The following is a 19,871-nucleotide window of genomic DNA, read 5'->3' as shown; positions in this document are numbered from 1 at the left end:
GCCCCAATTGAGTCACCTTCAAATTCTCCAAGTCTCCACTTCCATTCCTTTGCACAAGTCCGCTTCTCTCCCTCATCTTTTGCTCGGACAACCAAGCCAGAATTCCCTATGAGGGGTGTACTTTTCACCCCGCACCCACTTAAGCTGGTGACAATAGCTGGATTAAGAAAGAATTTACTCCAGCGAAGCTTTGCACAAACCCCAGAAAAGACCTATCCATCACTAAATGGCCAAATGAGAGATTGAAGAAAAGCGGGGAGAATGCGATAGGAGTCGGTCAGCGATCCTAGCCTGTCTGATGTTTGGCATGGTGGCTTATAGAGGAGTTCAGGGGGGGGCATTAGCATTGGGTCAAAAATGGATCCTGTGCTTGCAAGCTGTCCACTTGATTTTCTAAATAGCAGTGAAAAGAATGTATACTTTTTCTCTCTTTTTCCTGATGTGTAAGTGTTTACCGATGAGATCGGCCAATGAAGTAATGAATTCAATCCCATACAGTTGAGTCTAAAGTTAACAGGATGATAACAATTGCTATAATGGACTCGTGCTTAGTTGCTAGTTACTTGTTGTCATTTTAAATTAAATGTAAAAATCTGATCGTTTTGTTACTATGGTATCATTTTCAAATTAGATAGTGTGTGTAGAGTTAATTCTTACTGTGTAAAGAACAATCTGCATTGCAACATTTCATGACTACACTTTTCAATCAAACTTAAATCCGATTTCAATGTATAACTGCAATGGTAAACGTTTAAAATGTGCGTTCTAGTCAAGCAAGGACAGCAGAGAGGTTCTTCTTCATTTGTGGATGTCAGCTGCATTTCACGACCCTCTTCCCTTCACTTATGAAGCTTTATCCATCCTTTGTTCCGCATCACCTTTCAGCTACTTTGAGCCCTTTGAGGCCCCAGTCTAAGCTGATGAGTTAAAAAAAAAAGGAAGCCCTGATCTTGAATATTAAAAAAAAATACCAGATTACTATCTTATACATCATTTTCCAAAACATGGTCATCTTATATACTGAGCTAATGACTTGTTATATTTTCAACCTTTTAGTCACTCTTTATTTATCTCTACAACCAACATCAGCGGCCGTAGTATTCTATAATGTTTCAGCCAGGGAGCTATTGTCATATCTTGAATGTTTAAAGAGTTAATGCACTGAAGTCTTCAATTCTTTTCCAATTAACCCCGCGACCACTGCAGCATTTCCCTAAATCCACATAGGAGCATTTTTTTTGTTCCGACTTCAAAAAGGATAAGCTGTGAAGGAAAGGGAAGAAGAAAAGGCTAACCTGTTGGCAAACAGTGAAAAGGACCAGAATAGGGGTTTAATCCCTATTAGGCTAAATTCAGACTAAGTGGCCCCAAAGATCCTTTCAAAGAGGGATGTTCTTTAGGGAGTGCAAACTCTGACTGGGTGACGTTTGGGACTGAATACTTTGAGCCTTCAGGCTTCATAACCCAACACTTGCTGCAAGCTGGGCTTGTTTATTTTGCTTTAATTCTCTCACACTCCAGCGCTGCTCCTTAGTTGTATTTGTTTGTCTTGACCTTGTAGTTTGTTTTACTTCCCTCGAGGCAAATGGAGCTTTTTGTGTGACCACAGATTACATCTTGAATTAGTTACATGATTTTACAACAATCGTGCCTATCAATCATTGAAGGACTCCAATAGTTTATTTTGATGCCCGCTGACAATGAATCCAGTGTTTGATCTGCTTTGCCTGCTCTTATTTACACATAAGTTCAGGTAATAACCAGTGATGCATGTTGGCAGCTTATCGTTAGATATGTGTATTTTAATTTGTCTTTTATGTTCATTGGTTTCTTAACAGCAAATTACATTTGAACATTGACCCTCAAACATATGGAAACTGGTAGGCTTGCTCTTTTTAAAAGTTATCATAATAAGACCAGCTACACCTTTTAAAATCACTGATTGACTCTCTTTTCATCAATACAAATAAAAAGACTCCTCAAAATTCAGAGGGTTTAAAGAGAGTCCGTTTTCTTGTCATACTCTGGGCCAGAAAGTGATTTTTTTTTAACTTATTTTTTCAAAATCATTCATTTGGGTTTGATGACCTAACTTTTCATCACTCTAAAGTCAGTTATATCACAAGTATACATTTATATATTGTAGTATGTGATAGCTAAACTATTCCCTTTGTTGAACAATCATGGAGCACATGACCAGTCAGAGATGCTGTTATAGCCCGTTTGTTATATCACACTCTTGCTGATCCACAAAGACAAGAGAACTGTTGGTGGGTGAAAGTAGAGTCATGTGGCTGCTCTGTCTCAATGTCATGTGATTCCAGGTTATTATGGTGTGGGAGCTTTGTACTCCTGTTGAATGATTTCACCCCCCCCCCCCAAAACTCCCCAACCATTCACCTTCTACCTGTAATAGCATTTAATTCAAACAAGAAATCTGTTTAAAATGAAAATCCTTTGCTCCATCTCTCTGGTAGTCTCCTCAGTTCCTCTTCCTCCCTCCTCCTATCTTTATTTTTCAGGCTATCAGTCAATCTCAAAAGCAAAATCTGTCTTAATTGGCTCCAGAGGGCTCTGGGAGGCTTTGTGTCAACGGTGATGAGGGTCCTGATTGGTCCAGAGGCTCAGGCAGCCAAGAAACCCTTGTTAGTGTGTCGGGGCCCTTTGCTTGCTCGTTAGTCCGATGAACTCATTTACTGATGGGGGGTGACAAGGCCTCGTTTACCGAGTTGGAACAGTGGGTGGGGGTGGTGGGGCTAAGGCACAGGGGTAGGACACGAACAAGAATATGGCCAAGGAATAGTTAAGCAAGAGAGTAGAATTATTAGAGTAGTAGTATCCAGGTGGATGCACACAGAGAACTCAAGAAGCAATTTAAATGTCAGCTTGTGTTCGGCTGTGCTTTCTTTCTCATTAGCTCCTGCACAAAAAGCATTTTCAGCGTCCTTCTCTGCTGAAACGCTGTAATTCTCTCACTTGACTGACCACAGACTCAAGTAACAGTCAGTAACAAAAAACGCATAACGCTGATGTAGCTATACATTTTTTATTTTTTGGGGATCATTAAATAAGTAAAATGAGATTCCTCTGTAGTAATCAGAGTGAAATCTGCGACCTCCATTGTATTGCGTTGTTTGGTTGTTAAGTCATTTTGTAACACATGGAGTGGTAAAAGGTTAGCAGGTTCTTCCAAACGGGAAAAAAAGAAGGAAGCAGCTCTACATGCACTTTTGTCCACAGGTTTTTTTTTCTTCTTTATGAATTCTGTCAAGTTCTCCCAATACCGCTTGTCCCTCGTCTCCATTTTTGATGTTGATGGATCACCTCTCTTCCTCCCGCTCATTAATTTCATCACCTTATCTCCAACACCACTTCATTTGACCAAAAGGTAATAATAAATCCCTCATCCATTATCCTTTAACCAAGGCAGCCATGCGGAAATGCTTAATAACAGGCAACAAATTGAACTTCAATCACCTCATTTTCCTTCAAGGATGCACGGCACATTAAACCCAACGTGCAAATATGCATACACCAGTTATCAAAGACTGTTTACGGGTAATATTTAACGGCTTTTTTTCTTCTCCAAAACAACTCTGATGGTGCTAGAATGAGACTTTTCTTCACATTTTATGACAAATAAGGATTATTAGGAATTGGCAGAGGCTTCTTTGCCTTCAACTCGACGGTCTTATCAGCCCAAAAACACACACACACCCTCAGTCTGGCAATAGCGAAGCCAGTTGAGAGGCTCATCTATCTTTAACCACACTGCTGATAGTTGGTCTGTTACTCCACTCACTCTCTCCAAAGTCAAATTTCAATTAAATTTCAGCTGTATCACCACGTTCCCTCACTTGACTTTAGCCATGTTTTTTAAAAGGTAAAGGAGGCTGTGTTGGTGAAGGAGCTGGTGATGGAAAAGGTTCACTGGCAAAGGCTCTCTTCCAGATTCAGCACTGACAGTTTTTTCCATGTGTGTGCGTTCACACACCCTCGCCCGCAGTCACTCGGCCCCTCTTCATGTGTCCCTCTTCATTCCGCAGTCTTTTGGGCATCTGACAAAGACAAACGACAGTGCCTCAGAAATGAGCAGCAGCGCCAGGCGCACAAACAGGTCGAAAGAGGAGAGAGCAGAGATGGAGGGAGAGAGAGCGTTGCAATCAAGACCGGTTCCTTTGTTTTCTGTTTGGCTGTGTCCTCCCGCGTGACGCTTTGAAATTGATCTCAGGACGCAGCAGACCTGAATCCATGGATAATGTTCCAGTTGAAATGACACATCAATAAAATTGTGCTTTATACTCAACCAATCATGTTGACGTACAAGCGCATGATCCATTTTCCCTTTATGGAAGCAGCCATCCTGCTATTACCTTCAGACATTGACTATTTATTTTTACCATTTTTAAACTGAATAACCCTTTTCTCAGATAGTAAATTTCAAATCCAATCCAAAACCTTCTCTCTTTTTTTTTTTAATTCTGCTGTTGCCTTTGTAGCATTTTCATCTCCTTCAGCTTGACTGATCCAGCTCTACAATCACTATTTATCACAGAGGAAGTTGTTGCAGCAATAATTCCAGCTCGGACAATAACCTCCTCGCTGTTGTAATTTGTCCAGACGTGGTCAAAGCAGCAGGAGCATTACAGCGCGGGTAGTTTGTCTTGCACCCTGTCACCCACTCAGCTTTTTCATCTGCAAGGGAAAAGGGCGCCACAGATAGGGACAATGATCTCAGGAAAAGGGAGTGCTATTTACAGCGTTCCAGGAGATTCATCGGTCCAGGGGAAATATATGATATCGAGCTGCCTCGGCCTCTGTCACATCTATCTGTGGAACCACAGACTGCAACTCTATCAGTTGAAGCCCGAGCATCATGTTGACACCCATCAGGAGCTTCACGAGTGTCCTCCCGGGGGATGAAATGAGTCAATGTCTCCCTTTTCTAAGGTTAAAGGTTATGCTTCAAGCATTCACTCACCATACACCTAAAAACGAGATTTTTATTTTGTGCATGAAAGAAGGACAGTAATGCGTTTTATTTATGAAGGAAAAGTGTTCAAGTGTTTGTCCATGTCATCCATGTCCTGTTGACATGCTTATCTGATGCCTTGACTTGTAACAAGACTGCTGATGAGAAGCTGTGCTCAACAATATCACTGTTTTTAGGTACAAATATACAACTAGAAAGTAGTGTATACAATTTCTTTAAAATTAAAAAAAACCTAACAACCTCAAACTTAAACATGGAAACCTAACACTCTCTTTTTTATCACCGGACGAGAATCGATATAAAGAATAGTTTTACTCCAAAAACAGATTTCTTCATACAAAGATGTATGAAGAAAATGCACATATATTAATTTCAGCTGTCACACTTCAGAATTGAGGATTTTTGATGACTGACTTGCCGCCTATATTCAAAAAAAGCTAAGATACTGTACAAGCCTTTCGGTGAGCTTGACCAACCAAAATGAATTTATTGAGTTGAGTTTTATTTTGAGACTGTGTACCTTCATCTAAATACTGCACCATTCTTCTCATTGAAGCTCAAAAGACTCCAGACGAAGAGGTTAAAAATGCTGTGAATCTGCTTCATTTTTTTCTTGACAGTTGTCGACTTAGACCGTTGATACACCACCATGGTCAAACCAAGAAGCAAGCTTCTGACAATGGTTGACTGTTTTTAGTATAGGATTGCAAACAAGAACAGCAGATAGCTGAGCATGATACAAAGGCTTACACAATGTGCTCCCAGCCCACTGTGACCCCTCTTTCAACATGTAATTATTACTATTATAACACATTATTTAATGTGTAAGAACAATGTAATTTTTTTTTGCTGTTTTGTTATTATTTTAAATAAACACATTTGCTTAACCATCCCACAAATACTATAAAAAATGTCTCTGCGTATAAAACAGTTTTTTTTTTTTCTCCAATCATGGCATTGGCTAAACGTTGATGTGACTGGTATAGTCATCTTTGAGCTCCTGATAAGGAAGACAGGAGGCTGGTGGATGCAGCACCAGGCAGCTTCTCCAAGCCTCTAATCCACATTTAATTGAACTCCAGAGACTTTGAAGTGAGTCTGCGATGCAGGCAGGTCTTATTCCTCATGGAGACAGCGAGGGAGGAGACTGTCCTCAGCTGGTTGCCAAAGACCTCAGCTGGTCCCCTCTGCTGTCCCCTGCTTTTAATGAGCTCCTTTAACACAAGACCTAGCTTGCTAGCTGACATTTGAATATTTTTGATTAATAACTCAGCCTCTGAACCATGCTGTGACAACCCAAAAGCATCCCTTTTACCTTTCCGCCATATCCCCATACGCCCCCTGTCAGATGACACTTCTGAAGGTACAAGCAGAGGTTGAAATAGAAGCCTGGTTAACAAAGCGGTGCTAAGTAGGTTAGCAGCAAATCTAAACGCTGGATTAGTAGGAGTATAAGGCGCAAGGACGGGGCAAAGCATGTGGGTCTGTCAGGCACATGGCAGCTATTACAAACAATTTGCCTCAACAGGAGAGACTGATTGAGATCAGTTTATAGAAACCTTCTCAATCTCAGACTGGTCTAATTTAACAGTTTAACCTTTGAGACGGATACCTCCATGGACATGCAGAAAAGGATTCTCTCGTCTATTTTCACCGAATGAGGAAAATGTCTCTTAACATTGCCCTTGTCTTATTAAAGCAGATTGTGTTAGAAAATCAAAACATGATTTACTTGTTTCTTCTAAATATGATTATTTTCAGATATTCCTTGTCAGCTGTGTGCTGTAATATGGATTATCCTTTAGTGAACTGAACATGTCCTGTTCTACCTCTCGCTAAATAGGGCCCATTCTCTTCCTAAAGGAATTCCTTTTTCATTGAGGCTGATCAATATTACACATTAATCGTGCTGTTCGGGCCGACATTGTGAAAAATGAACAAACTGGGCTCTACTGTCTGCTCCTCCTCCCCGCACCTTCTTTCGCTCTGTTTTCCCCTGATCTATTCTTTCTCTTTAATATTTTTCCTTTCCTTATCCGATTTGCATATTCCTATTTAATTCACACCCTCTACTCTCTCTCCCCTTTCCCTGTCCTTTCCTGTTTTCCAGATCCTAGCCTATACAGAGGGACTTCATGGAAAATGGCTGTTCACCGAGATCCGTGCCGTCTTTTCCAGACGTTACCTCCTGCAGAACACCGCTCTGGAAATCTTCATGGCCAACCGAAGTACGACAGCTTCTGTTAACCACACCATGTGTCACCATTTCACCTATTTATTTTAACCCTGATTGATACACATGCACAGTTTTTTTTGGGGTGTTTTCCTTTATGAAACATCCAGGGGAGTCATGCTTGTTAAGAGTTGAGTGGCAGTGTGGGGATTTATTTTTTTTCTCGTTTGTGTAATAATAAGTCATATAAATATGATAGTTGACATAATAATGCATTTTCTCTCCCTCTCTTTAGCTGCAGTCATGCTCAACTTCCCAGATGCAGCCACGGTCAAGAAAGTGGTCCACAGTCTTCCTCGTGTTGGGGTGGGCACGAACTTTGGTCTTCCACAGACCAGGTGAGACACAAAAAAAGCACCAAGTAACTCCTTTTCAGAAAAACATACTGCATAATATTTTGCGTATGAAAACATTAACAGTCCCGTTCTTTTCACACCCTAGACCTCCAAACTAACCTCCCCCCCACCCCTTTGCTGTCATATGCACACAGGGCTTTGGTCACTGGTCTGTCCATCCCTCCCACTTTTCTCTAGCCTTGCCCAAACATAATTGGCTTCACACAAACATGGCCCAGTTCATTTATTTATTTCCAGCAGTGTGAGGCAAATAGCTGCTTGTAAGCCTGCAGGGCACACCCTCTCCTCCTCCTCCTCCTCCTCACACCATGTCTACTCTGTCTCAGGGCAGGGCCGAAGCCAATCCATTCTGCTGGCACGCGTGTTCAATGTGTCTTTTATGGCCTGTTTTTATTTAATATTGTGACAGTCACAGAATTGGGTGTTTTTACATACATTTAGGGTATAGGTGTCATAGGCCGATTATAGTTGACAATATGTAATGGTAAAAATCTCTAAATTGCCTCAAATGACTTCCAATGTAGAGAAAATGTAATCTTGTCCTGAAAAGGTTGACTAAAGCTTGTGTAAAATCTCCTCCAAAAATCTTGAATAACCTTAAAAAAACAAACGGAAGAATTAAAAACTTGTAAAAAGTGTTTTTCCAGGGCTTTGAGTGAAATATGCATTTATTATGTTAAACGTATTAACTTCAGGTTACGCAGTACATTACATTTTTAAACTGTTTAGGCAACTTTTTTTGAGAGTACAAACATTTCATGCAAAAATTCATCAAGACTGAAGAGTTTTAACAAAATTCAAAGAAATGATAAGGAGTCGTGAACTTTCCATAAACAGTAGGAATCGGATTCAGTTTTAAATGTAATATTGTGAAACAGTTGATGTCTGTTGAGATGCGTGGATATTTTGGGGAGGCAACGTGTTCGACGGGAAGATTTAATGTCTTTGGGAAATATTTTCTCAACATCAGGAAACCAAAATATTCTTCACGTAGCAACAGTGAACACTTTCAATCAATTCAGTGTGAGAAGGTGCATCCAGGAAATGTAGGGCTGCTGGGGTGAGAGGATGTAAGTGCGTTTCTTTTTTGTTGATTGATTAATTAATCAAGCCTGTATATAGGGTAAGGACACACACACACACACACACACACACACACACACACACACACACACACACACACACACACTTCACAGTTTTTCTCATTACATGTTTTGCCTTTTCTTCTCTAATTTTATTTAACTTTGAATAATGTGATCGAGCCTGATTGTATTTTTATATATTAAAATTAGCTACACATTGTTGTTTGTCTGCATGAAGAGTTTAAAAACCGGTGAGTCTTGTGATTATGAAAGTCGTATTTTCCACTTCTGCTAAGCCTAATGACCATAATCTCACACCCTGACAGTGATTAATTCCATCATTTCCCTTTGTTTTAATTGGATTGAGGGTCATTTGTTTTGTCCCACTTCAAACATCAAGCTCTGGGCTCTGTACGTGTAAGCTCACATGCACGCAAATATACAACCAAATTAATTTGGAATTTGTCTTCCTAATTAGCAGGACTGTAAGTTGAGTACATTCTTCACAGAATGGCATCTGTATCGTGAAAGTCTAATTAAACAAAATGAATTTTCTCAGCCTACAAACTGCTGTGTTTTGATGTTCTGATCGACTTTTTGTCTTCACAGCTTTTACTGTGTTTTTCCTGGCAAAGTAACAGTTACAAATTGTTTTTTTGTACTTCCTCTTTCCTCTAGACGTATCTCTTTGGCCACACCAAAGCAGCTGTTCAAGGCCTCCAACATGACCCAGCGCTGGCAACGGCGGGAGATATCCAACTTTGAGTACCTCATGTTCCTCAACACCATCTCTGGTGTGTTTTTATAGCAGAACGTTCCACTCTTTTAGAAATCATGTTTTAAAGCTGTTTAGTCCTCGATACCATTACGTCTTATTCACCCACTATGTCTCCTTCCACTAGGTCGTACATTTAATGACCTTAACCAGTACCCGGTCTTCCCCTGGGTGATCACCAACTATGACTCAGAGGAACTTGACCTCACTCTGCCAAGCAACTTCAGAGATCTGTCCAAGGTAGGACACATTAAAAGTATCCTCCACCTCCTCAGCGAAATCACCCTTTAACTTTTTTAACTGGTCTTTTTTTTGTAACTCTAAAGTCAGAGAGTCGAGTGAAAAAAGTATTTGTGTGGCGTAGGCAGCTGATGCTTATTTACTCTGAACTGTTGCTGTTTGGGTCTTAGAAGATTCAGAATTACTCCAAAGTTAAAAAATAATTACAGTGAATTAGTTTGTTTTTTACATTACATTTTTGCATGGTAATGTTTGTTTTCCAAACCTAGAATATTTTGGCACATTTTGTCCAAATTCAGTGGTTTCATGACTTTGCAGATATCTGATGTTTGAGTAATGATGTGATAGATTTCCTTAAATGGCAGCTCACTTGCGTCACGGGTGATTTGTTAGTGACTCTCATTGTCTGCTTTAGCTGCTATTACTGAATTCTTTCAAGATTGACCTTCTGAAACACTCCAGGAAGTGATGTAACACTCCCTGGTAGCTCCAGGCCTCAAGTCATTGGGCTTCCATTAAAACAATGCAACCTGCTCTGAGATGCTCTCTTGCACATAAATACACACTCACACAGCTGAAACTGCTTAAAAGACTCTCCCCCATGTTGTAAGTCGACGTGTAATTATTTACCTGCATGCACTCCCTGTCTTTTCCACTCATACACAGAGAGAGAAAAATACTGGAATAAGTTTGAGCTGGACTGAGCATCAGTTGTGTGTAATGCAGTGCTGAGGTGGGAGGACAGAGGATTAGTTTGAGAGTGAGATGATGGAGTGACTGTTTAGCTGCTGGAACAGAAAACGGCTGAATAAATCAGTAATGGAAACATAAGGCATGGGTTAATGGAGGTGGTATGTTGGAGGAAATGTTTTTGTAGAGTAAAACTTGAGAACATTTGTTTTGGTCTTGGAAGCATCCCAATGTTAGTAAGGGTTAAGTGCAGCGACTTACCTATAGTGACCCAGAATGGATGATATAACAGTCAGGTTGGGGTCAAACCAAAGATAACATTGTTTTTTTTGTTTCATTTCAATCAGATAGTTTCGTGTTGGTGGGTTGCTGTAGTTTTGGATGAGTCATTGAAAAACATGATCATTTCATCCTTCCTCTTGCTGCCTGATCAGATGAACGTTGGCATCATGATACTTTAAGCCGCAAAATCACAAGCCTGGGTTTCTACATGACATCAGTTCTCTGCAGGCCTAAATCCTCTCTCGATATTATTTATAGGTTCAAAAATGTATTCTTTGGTGGCCGTGGATATACCTTAATGGCCAGCCACTTGTTTCCAGTAAACTTTTTATTTTTTACTTTCACAAGCTCTGGAAACAGGCAGCAATGGAAGCTTGGTTATGTTGTTGACTACTTAAGGTGCCGAGCTGGTGCACAAAAAAACAGAGACAATTACATACGCTCCACTGGTGTTGTGTCCTCTTCAGCTGGTGTGGTTCAAAAGAGATGCCTCCATGTTAGACTCATGTTAGACTCTCATTTGTTCTGTTCATTACGCGTCAAGTCCAGAGGTTACAGGAGAGTCTTCAGTTGGTGAGCGGTGGGAATGACACATTCACCAGATTCCATTGAAATTATGTTGACTTTTAATTAGGCTGTTTCAGATTGTTTGTCTGAGCCGTTCGTCAAACATTCATTAACATTTGAAACAGAGAGGAAAGAGAAAAAAAACATCTTTACTAGCCATGTACATTTCCTCCAAACACATGGGCCATCCACTCACACTTCCGCCCCTCACAGCTCCCTGTCATACAGATTCAAACACCCCAACAGTCAACACCTTGTCCCGGAGGTTCTGCCCAGTCCTGCTTTCACTTCCCATCTGCTCCTCTGTGACTCCGTCCTCTGTTTTTATCCCTCCCAGAGTAGCTCTCCCCGCTGCATGAAGCTGCATAATTCCTCTGTTTTTCTGGCTTCATGTTGCCCAGTAGGCTGAAATGTGACAGTTGGACTTGCCCCACAAACACACACAAACTCACGCACGCACGCACGCACACACACACACACACACACACACACACAAACTCACACACACAAACACACACACAAACACACACACACACACACACACACACACACACACACACACACACACACACACAAACACACACAAACACACACACACACACACACACACACAAACATGCAGCCATTCTCTGGTTACTTTGCTTGTTTCTGCCTCCTGCTCTTCTCCTCTGCACTGCCTTGGAGTTTGGACAGCTCAGCGTCTGTGCTCAGTCAACCCTCACTGCCCCAGGGACCGAGTGAATGAACGGCAGATGAGTGAAAGGAGGAGAAACAGAAAGACAATCTAAGAGCATAAAAAGGAAGAGCCGGGGAGAGAAAAGAAGAACATCATCATTTGCTGTCCTTGCACTTCTTTTTGCTTTTTTTTTTTTTTTCTTCCTCCGAGCAGAAAAGCAGCAGAGCGAGAGGGAGAGAGCTAGGCCAATCTTTATTACATCTGTTTTATTCATGTTGTTGACACATGTGCGATATCAGTGTATGACCACTGGAGCGTGGCAGACTGCAGTGTCTGGAAAAGGGCAAGCAAAGCCCCCCCAAATCAACCCCCACCCCCACCAACCCTGCACCTGCAATCATTCGTGTTTCCTTTCATTTGCATCGGAATGTTTTCTGACCCTCTAGTTTAGTTATCGTTGCTTTTCCACGTCTGAATCATTCCCATACCCCTGCTTTGTTTCCCCATCATTGTTTCACTTTACTCTCTTTCTGCCTCTATTTCTCACCATCCACACCCCCCCCCCTTTTTATGTCACGTTGGTGGCTGTCTGTTATAGAAACAGGTCATCTGAGAAGCCTCCGAGTGACATTGAAAAGCCGAATTGTCCATGGACGGCGCGTGTATGCGTGTCACACACTGTCATCATCCCTTAGGACAACAGAGGCCACACAGAATTTATGTTCCCCCCGCCGCCCGAGCGATTCTGACCCCGGGGACTTTCTTATCATAAACTCTAACCTCAACCTGACATCAAGCGCCGACCCCCGAGATAACATTGTAGTCACGATAAGCACACACTCGGAGAGACTGCAAGTGTTGTAACTCTCCCTACCACATACATATCCCCAAAGCAATGCGCTTGTTTTGCTCATATAAACCTGTGAGATGAGTCTTACAGATCCTCTAAAACAAAAAGAGGCACGGGCACTGTTGTTGTTGTTACACAGCTTTAATGTACGGTACATCAGACAATTAAAAGACTTGTTAACCTCTCCACCACAGATTAGGTCTTCTACATTTACATAGCAACAGGAATAGTGAGGATTTATTGGCCATTCCCTCTACCTATGTGTTATAACCCACCACTCACAGCCACATCAGCTAATGGTGTATTGATTTCACCATACGCGCCCCATATGTTTATCCCCCAGGCCAGCCAAACCATTTTCACTGTTTAAATAGGACATTATACATAAACACTCTGCTCAAAAGGCTCTTTTGATTTACGACTCAAAGCCCAAGTGATGCACAAATCGTCAGTAAGCCATTAAGGTTCATCACTGGTGACCCATTATTGTTTCCAAATCCGAGAAACATTCTATAATCTTTGTTTAATAGTTCTAAGGAACAAATCCCTGTTTTCCCTTGAAGTGTGTGTTTCCTCTGTGTACACATACACATGTTTAGAATGTTTATCAAGTGTTCAACATGAGGACAATTTGGGGGGCTACCAAGTTTACATATTGAAGCACGTACAGGAAGTATTATGGATTATTTCAAACAACGCATTGAATATTCATCTGAAACGTGGAGACTTGACGTTTGAGTAAAGGGACTTGTTTTTTTAATATGCCTACATTTATTTGTGTTAATTCAACATTTTAAAACACACGTTTGATGTTGAATGATGTCAAACATGTCTCCCCTTAGTTGCACGAACTATTAGTCTTGTGATATTTTTCTCACAATAGCTTTAATAGCTCTTTAGCAGCGCCTCCTCCCGTGTTGATGAAGCACTGATTAGAAGTAAATCCAAGAGTAATTATCCGATGTTTACCTCTGCCAAGCACAACCACATCTTCTTCTTCTTCTTCTTCTCCTTCCTTTCGCTAACTCTCTAGTTTAATTAAAACGACGAGATTGGTTCATTTATCTGAGTCCTCATCGGAGCGCGTTTCTTTGCCACGACATATTAGGCCAATCTGTGGCGGGGCAGCAGCAGGCGTTCTATCAGCACTCTTTGCTCTGATGTACGGCGCCGTCATTGCCGCTGTGTTGTAGCTACTGTAAGCAGCGAGCGCCAGCCCCACAGTAATTTACAGCAGTAAACAATGTCAGGTTCACACAAACCAACACCCCCCTGCCCCCCCCCCACACACACACACACACACGCACACAATTCTCCCTCTCTCTCTGTCACTGTGGCACTTTCAGTCTTTTTTTTTATTTTATATGCCTCCTCTCCCTTTTCTTTTTTTAATGAGCCTACTGTTATTAGGGCCATAAATCAGACCAATGGGCTTGATGTATAATTCACTCTGTGTACTCACCCACCCCCCCAGTGGCCCTGAGGAAGCCCACAGTGTATCACTGTTGTTGCACGGCTACACAGCACGGTGGCACAAGGCGTTTTGCTAAATAAATCTGCGCACTATATAAAGAAGTATTTACTAATAACAGAACAGGTATGCACATAGTAATCCGGAAAATAAAAAAAAAAGCAGGAATCCTGTGTGCATCCCTCCCACTGCATGCTCACGAGCATGCCCCATTACACCCACACAACACAGTAGCCATCGCCCAGATCAATATCAATGCCTGGCCCACAATGTTTCTTTCTGTGACAGGCACCCTATGATATGAAAGAGATCCAATTGATCCACGCCCTACTAGCCCCTCATCCTCAAAAGGCCATCATTCCATTACTATTGATCCACTGTGTGTGTGTATGTGTGTGTGTAAGAGAGAGAGAGAGAGAGATGAAGGAGAGTTTGAGGGAATAAAGCACGACCAGCAGCTGACCAATAAAAATTGAACCAGCCTGAAAGTGATTTCTATAAATGAGTATTTAAATGATAGCCAAGCAGCGCAGGGTTATTGGTTCTGTAGAGTGATGGAAAATTAATGCAACTTAACCATTCTTTCTAGACTACAAAAAGGCCTGGTGACCGGTGTATTAGTTACAGATTAATAAAAGTAGAAATTAAAGGAACCTGCAGCCGTGCTATTGATATTCCTAGTAGGCAGTCTTTCATTGGAGCACATTAGTTTTCTCTGACAGACTACAGCTGCAGGGGCTCCGTTTCACAGCCTCTAAAAAGCACTCTGTGGGGAAGGATTGATCTCTGTCTGAAGGGAAACATCATCCAATATTCATTTGAGATTGCACAAAGGTTACCAGCAGCTCTTTTGCTTTTGCAAATGTTATCCTGCACAGAGTGGTCCGTGGATGTGTTCAAGGGAAAATTAATACGTTTCCCCTTTTCTATTGCGCCCTTCTGTTTGCCATTTCTTGTTTGTGTCTCTGTTTTCATGAAGATCCATATCTATTCCTTTTTTTCTTTTTTTAAAGTAACACATCTGATAACATGTTTTAAAACACATTTCTCCCCAGCCCATCGGTGCTCTGAACCCCAAGAGGGCAGCATTCTTCTCAGACCGGTATGAGTCCTGGGAGGACGATCAGGTGCCCAAGTTTCACTATGGCACCCACTACTCCACCTCCAGCTTCACTCTGATGTGGCTTCTGCGTATCGTAAGTGCAATGAATAATTAACGACGCATCATTTCACAATAACTGTATATGGAGAATCTTGTGCAATGTAGTTAATCTTTACTTTTATTGCAGGGATGTAAAAATACAAACTATGTGAATCTAAATAATAAAATGTACGCATATGGGTGTGCATTAAAATTCATGTTTAATGAATAGACCGTACAGCTCATACATAAGCTGTAAACAGGCTAAACTTTCACTGAGCTGTAAATGTATAGCATGCACAGCAATGTGCAACTTCCACTGAATTTTCAAACAGACTCTTATTGTTTTCCTTTTTGTTTCATATTGTTACTCATTAATTTTTAATCAGGCCTCTGCTTCTAAGAAACATAAAAAAAACATTAAATTACAAGTCTATATATGTATGTTGAATATTGCATCACATGCATCTTCTTCTTTTATTATTGCATATCGTCTATTTGACACTATCTTGTTGCCATACAAAAAAAGAACAGAAGAAAAAGTGCAATGAAATGTTTGCTTTAAAAAAAATGTTAAGCAAACCAAACATGTACACTCATTAAAGAATGCCTAGTGTTTCCTGAGATGTATTTGTAGTTTTTTAAGAGTATCTGCGGTGTACACTGTGCACTGGATTGCTCTCTTATGGCACCTTTGTTGAATGGATGCCATCAATCTTTCTATACTGCACTCGAGGGAGAGGAGGGTTACTAAGTTTCTCCAATGTGCAGTTTTCTCCTGTTATTGTCCCAGTAGCTCACTGTCTCAAGTGAGTCCCAGTAGAGTAACCTCATTGATCCCTGCACATCATTAGCCGGCTTATTCTAAAGCCACTTTACCAGAAACCCCCACTTAAATATCAAACGAGACTTACTGAAAACTGTCTGCACTAAACATGTTGGAGTATTTCTGTTAGTTTCTTGTTTATTTATGAGATATTACATTTCACTTAATTCGGTTGTGTTGTTTTGATGGCAGATAGCGATACAGTGTGGTTAACCTCACTTTTACTTTTTCTGTGTCCTTTTTTTTTTTTTATTAAACAAATAAGGCTTACGTCATTCCAGGCTGAACTTAATTAGCCTTCTACAGTAGTAGTTTGAAGCTGTGGCCCAGCATATTGTGTCCATGTCACTTGGGAGCCATAGCACCAGAGAGACAGCTATTGATCCAACCTAACAAGATTATACATGATTAGAAATGCATCAGTAGCACGAGTGTATTGGCTTTACAAGCTCACTGGGATTATTGTTATTTCACTTGTTCATTTTGGCTGCCAGTGTATTTGAGTGTGTGTAAGGATCATTTTTGCATAAAATCTATTAAACTGCAACAGAAGCTTCATTGTATGTTTTCTATTGAACAACAATGTGATGTATTTACAAGAGGTGGTGCCTATTAAAACATGGGAATCCTGAGCTTAGATGAAGAGCTTTTCTTTTCCTTATCAACAGGAACCTTTCACCACGTTTTTCCTCAACTTCCAAGGAGGAAAGTTTGATCATGCTGACCGCACCTTCTCCTCAGTGTCCCGGGCTTGGAGGAATTGCCAGAGAGACACCTCTGATGTGAAGGTAGAGTATCCTTGACTCACAATCACAAATATGGAGGCGCTTTTCCAAAAACAAAGTCCTTTCCCTTTTAAGAGGACTCATAAGGGGGGGAAGAAGTTACAAGAGATAAAGGACAGGGCACTACAGGAGAATAAATCCCCATCCAGTATCCTTCCAGACAAAGAAGAAAAGGTTTCAAAAGAGTAATGTTCAGTCACTAGCAATCATTGTCCTGAAGGAATGAAAGCTTCCTGCTCTTCTGATCAAAGCGTTAGACTAATCCTCATCTGTCCCAGCCGTCTGTCTCAGATCCAGCCAGCTATAACTTGGACTTGAATCCCTGCCCATTGAGCCCCCCGAACTCTACCGAGCTGTTGGATCTGCCCCGAAGCAGCGCAGGTCATTCTCATACTGAGGGCCCTCGATCCCCCCAGAGCACACTTTAACTGCTCTCCTAAAACATTTACGACTACAGTCAGACATTCTCTGTCAAAGCCGGGTTTTGCTTGGTCTCCTGGCACTGGGTCACTGGACGGGGGAACAGCGGTGGTGTTGGGGGTTTTGACGCTTGATTGCATCTACCACCTCCCCCTCACATCCCACCGATAAAACACATGGATTGTGTTACTTCGTTGCAGGCCGATGCTTGATTACGAAAGCCCAACAAGAGCCCTCGTTTGCTCTCTCAGTCTAGACCTGTCAGTGTGGATCAAACTGTGAGAGCTCAGCCTCAGATCAAAATAAAGGAAAAATCTGGACCGCATCACTTGGTTTTCTCGTTCAGTTTGGGTTTTTAGCATAAAATGAATAAAAGCCCGTCGACTTTATCCACTTGGACGCACATATTGATGTTTTAGGCAAAAGAGGAATTAGAGAGGAGATGTATCAATTAGGTATGCTAAGTACACCATTTAGCTTTTGCACTGGAGCCATTGATAGCAGCCTTCTGTCCCTGCCAGAGGGCAAAAAGCCCCAGTGTTTTTTTACCCCACTGCTAAAGAAGGGGTGATAATAGGTTACAACACCCAGATTCAATGTGTCTCTAGCCTGGGTGACGCTAGCATGACCTCTAATCCCCAATCTCCTGACCCCTTGCCTAAGCCCAAAGGCTTCAGAGGGGGAGAGTGGAGGGGTTAGAAGTAGCAACAGTGGAAGTGTAGCAGAGGAGCCCAGGGGCCAGAGCCCCCTCCAGTGACCCATGACAGGACAGGATTGGGGATCAGAGGGGCTGGCCTCTGACCAGGCCGGAGCAAAGGGGCCACTGCACATAATAGTCCACGCAAGGCAGCCATGAGTGTTGGGGAGCAAAGCCCTCAAGGTTTTGTTAATGTGTTTCAGTGTGTGTGTGTGTTTCCGTGCGTGCATGCGTGTATGTTTGTTAGTGTGTGTGTGTGTGTGTGTGCGTGCGTGCGTATATCCTTCCAGCTCAAATTTACAGCAGGCTGCAGTGCAGCTAGTGAACCTGGGTGAGCTGAAGGACTCGTTAAGAGGTCAACCTTTAGTTTGAGGTCAGGTTTTGTGGAGTTTGGAGATTTCAGAAGTGAGGAAGTGTCGTGTTGTTTTAAACCTGTGTGTTTGCTTGCTCATTTGATTGCACGTTTGCACCGCATTGATGAGCACCGGATTCATTGTACCGCTAGTCTCTCACGAGGGTCATAGCATTTCTTGGCTATTTGTATTTTTGGAGATGTTTCATATAACCAAATAAAACAAAAACACAACGACAATAAAAAGAATCTCCTAAACCTGCTACTGTTTGTTTGATGTCAGTTCATCAACATATTACATTTTTTTTATCCTTCTTAAAAGCACCAATTAGCATCTGAATCACACGGACAGCAGAGCGAACAACGAATCAACAAAAAGTGAGCATTTTAAAACTAGTTTCTGATTAATCCGTTAAAAGCTTACATCGTCGAGTTGAGAAAAAGGATATTTTACACATGCACAAATAAGTCCAGTGCGTTTAAGAATAAGCTTTCTCAAAGTACATTTCACAGTAAACATTTTTCTTCAGAAAGCCCATTTCAAGCTCTTTAAACTAACTTAACTATTTATATCAAGCAGCCAAGAATTGAGTCATCCTGGCCCATCCTTTTGTCGTCTAATCAGCCAAACAAAACAATACCATAATAGTTTAAGCCCAGAGTAGCGCTATGGATTATTCTGCATGTTTTAAAAGTCAAACTCACTATCAATAACTTTTCAATCATGTGGCGTGTTCTGCTTCGTTAAGAAAGTCGAGTGGTTAAGGATATTGGATCTCCTGTCATAACTAAGAGTTTCTTACTATCTGCCAATTTGAAAATACTTTGTGTTCTTTGAGACAGCCAAAATAAAATCAACATGGTAAGGAAAGGGTTTGGCTGACTGGGTCTTTTTGCTGTTTTGGATGAGAGAAGCTAGCAGATAAAATTTAGGATACCGACTGAACCAACAGTTACGTCTCAGTAGAGGAAAAAAGGGAATTCTACTCTTTTTTTTTTTTTTTTCTATTACGTATGCTGCTTTGACATATCTGTTGTTTTGTTGCTCTTTTTAAACATCATGTTGCACTAAATTAATTTTCATTATTGATTTATATTTCATGGTCTGTTCCTGCGACCTTGCACACCCAGGCTGTTCACAGGGTACACTGTTGGTCCTACAGTTTAAAACATTTTGATGCTATCACTCTGTTTTCTCTCATTATATTGCACATGTTAGAATGTATTCATAACGTATTCATTTAAAATGTATCTCTCTACATGTACCCCTGCAGGAGCTGATTCCAGAGTTCTACTACCTCCCAGAGATGTTTGTTAACTCCAACAGTTACAACCTGGGAGTGATGGAGGATGGCACCGCGGTCTCCGATGTGGAGCTGCCACCTTGGGCCAAGAGCCCAGAGGAGTTCGTACGCATCAATCGCCTGGTAAGAAC

The 19,871-nt window shown here is 41.4% G+C and overlaps 1 protein-coding gene across 9 annotated transcripts in view; it reads left to right on the top strand.

The window, feature by feature from the left end:
• The window catches only part of lrba (LPS-responsive vesicle trafficking, beach and anchor containing), a 179,920-nt gene that overhangs the window by 120,516 nt on the left and 39,533 nt on the right, over positions 1 to 19,871 (top strand). For all 9 annotated transcript variants that reach the window (XM_079338037.1, XM_079338044.1, XM_079338043.1 and 6 more), the window contains 7 exons: positions 7,104 to 7,221; positions 7,462 to 7,564; positions 9,343 to 9,458; positions 9,567 to 9,679; positions 15,271 to 15,411; positions 16,851 to 16,970; positions 19,711 to 19,863. In XM_079338037.1, the coding sequence (XP_079194163.1) occupies positions 7,104 to 7,221; positions 7,462 to 7,564; positions 9,343 to 9,458; positions 9,567 to 9,679; positions 15,271 to 15,411; positions 16,851 to 16,970; positions 19,711 to 19,863 (864 nt within the window). The remainder of the gene's footprint in view (positions 1 to 7,103; positions 7,222 to 7,461; positions 7,565 to 9,342; positions 9,459 to 9,566; positions 9,680 to 15,270; positions 15,412 to 16,850; positions 16,971 to 19,710; positions 19,864 to 19,871) is intronic.

This window comes from Symphodus melops, assembly GCF_947650265.1.
Source record: "Symphodus melops genome assembly, chromosome: 2".
NCBI lineage: Eukaryota > Metazoa > Chordata > Actinopteri > Labriformes > Labridae > Symphodus > Symphodus melops.
The sequence above is the reverse complement of the archived record's forward strand: the minus strand, read 5'-3'. Positions and strand labels throughout refer to the sequence as shown.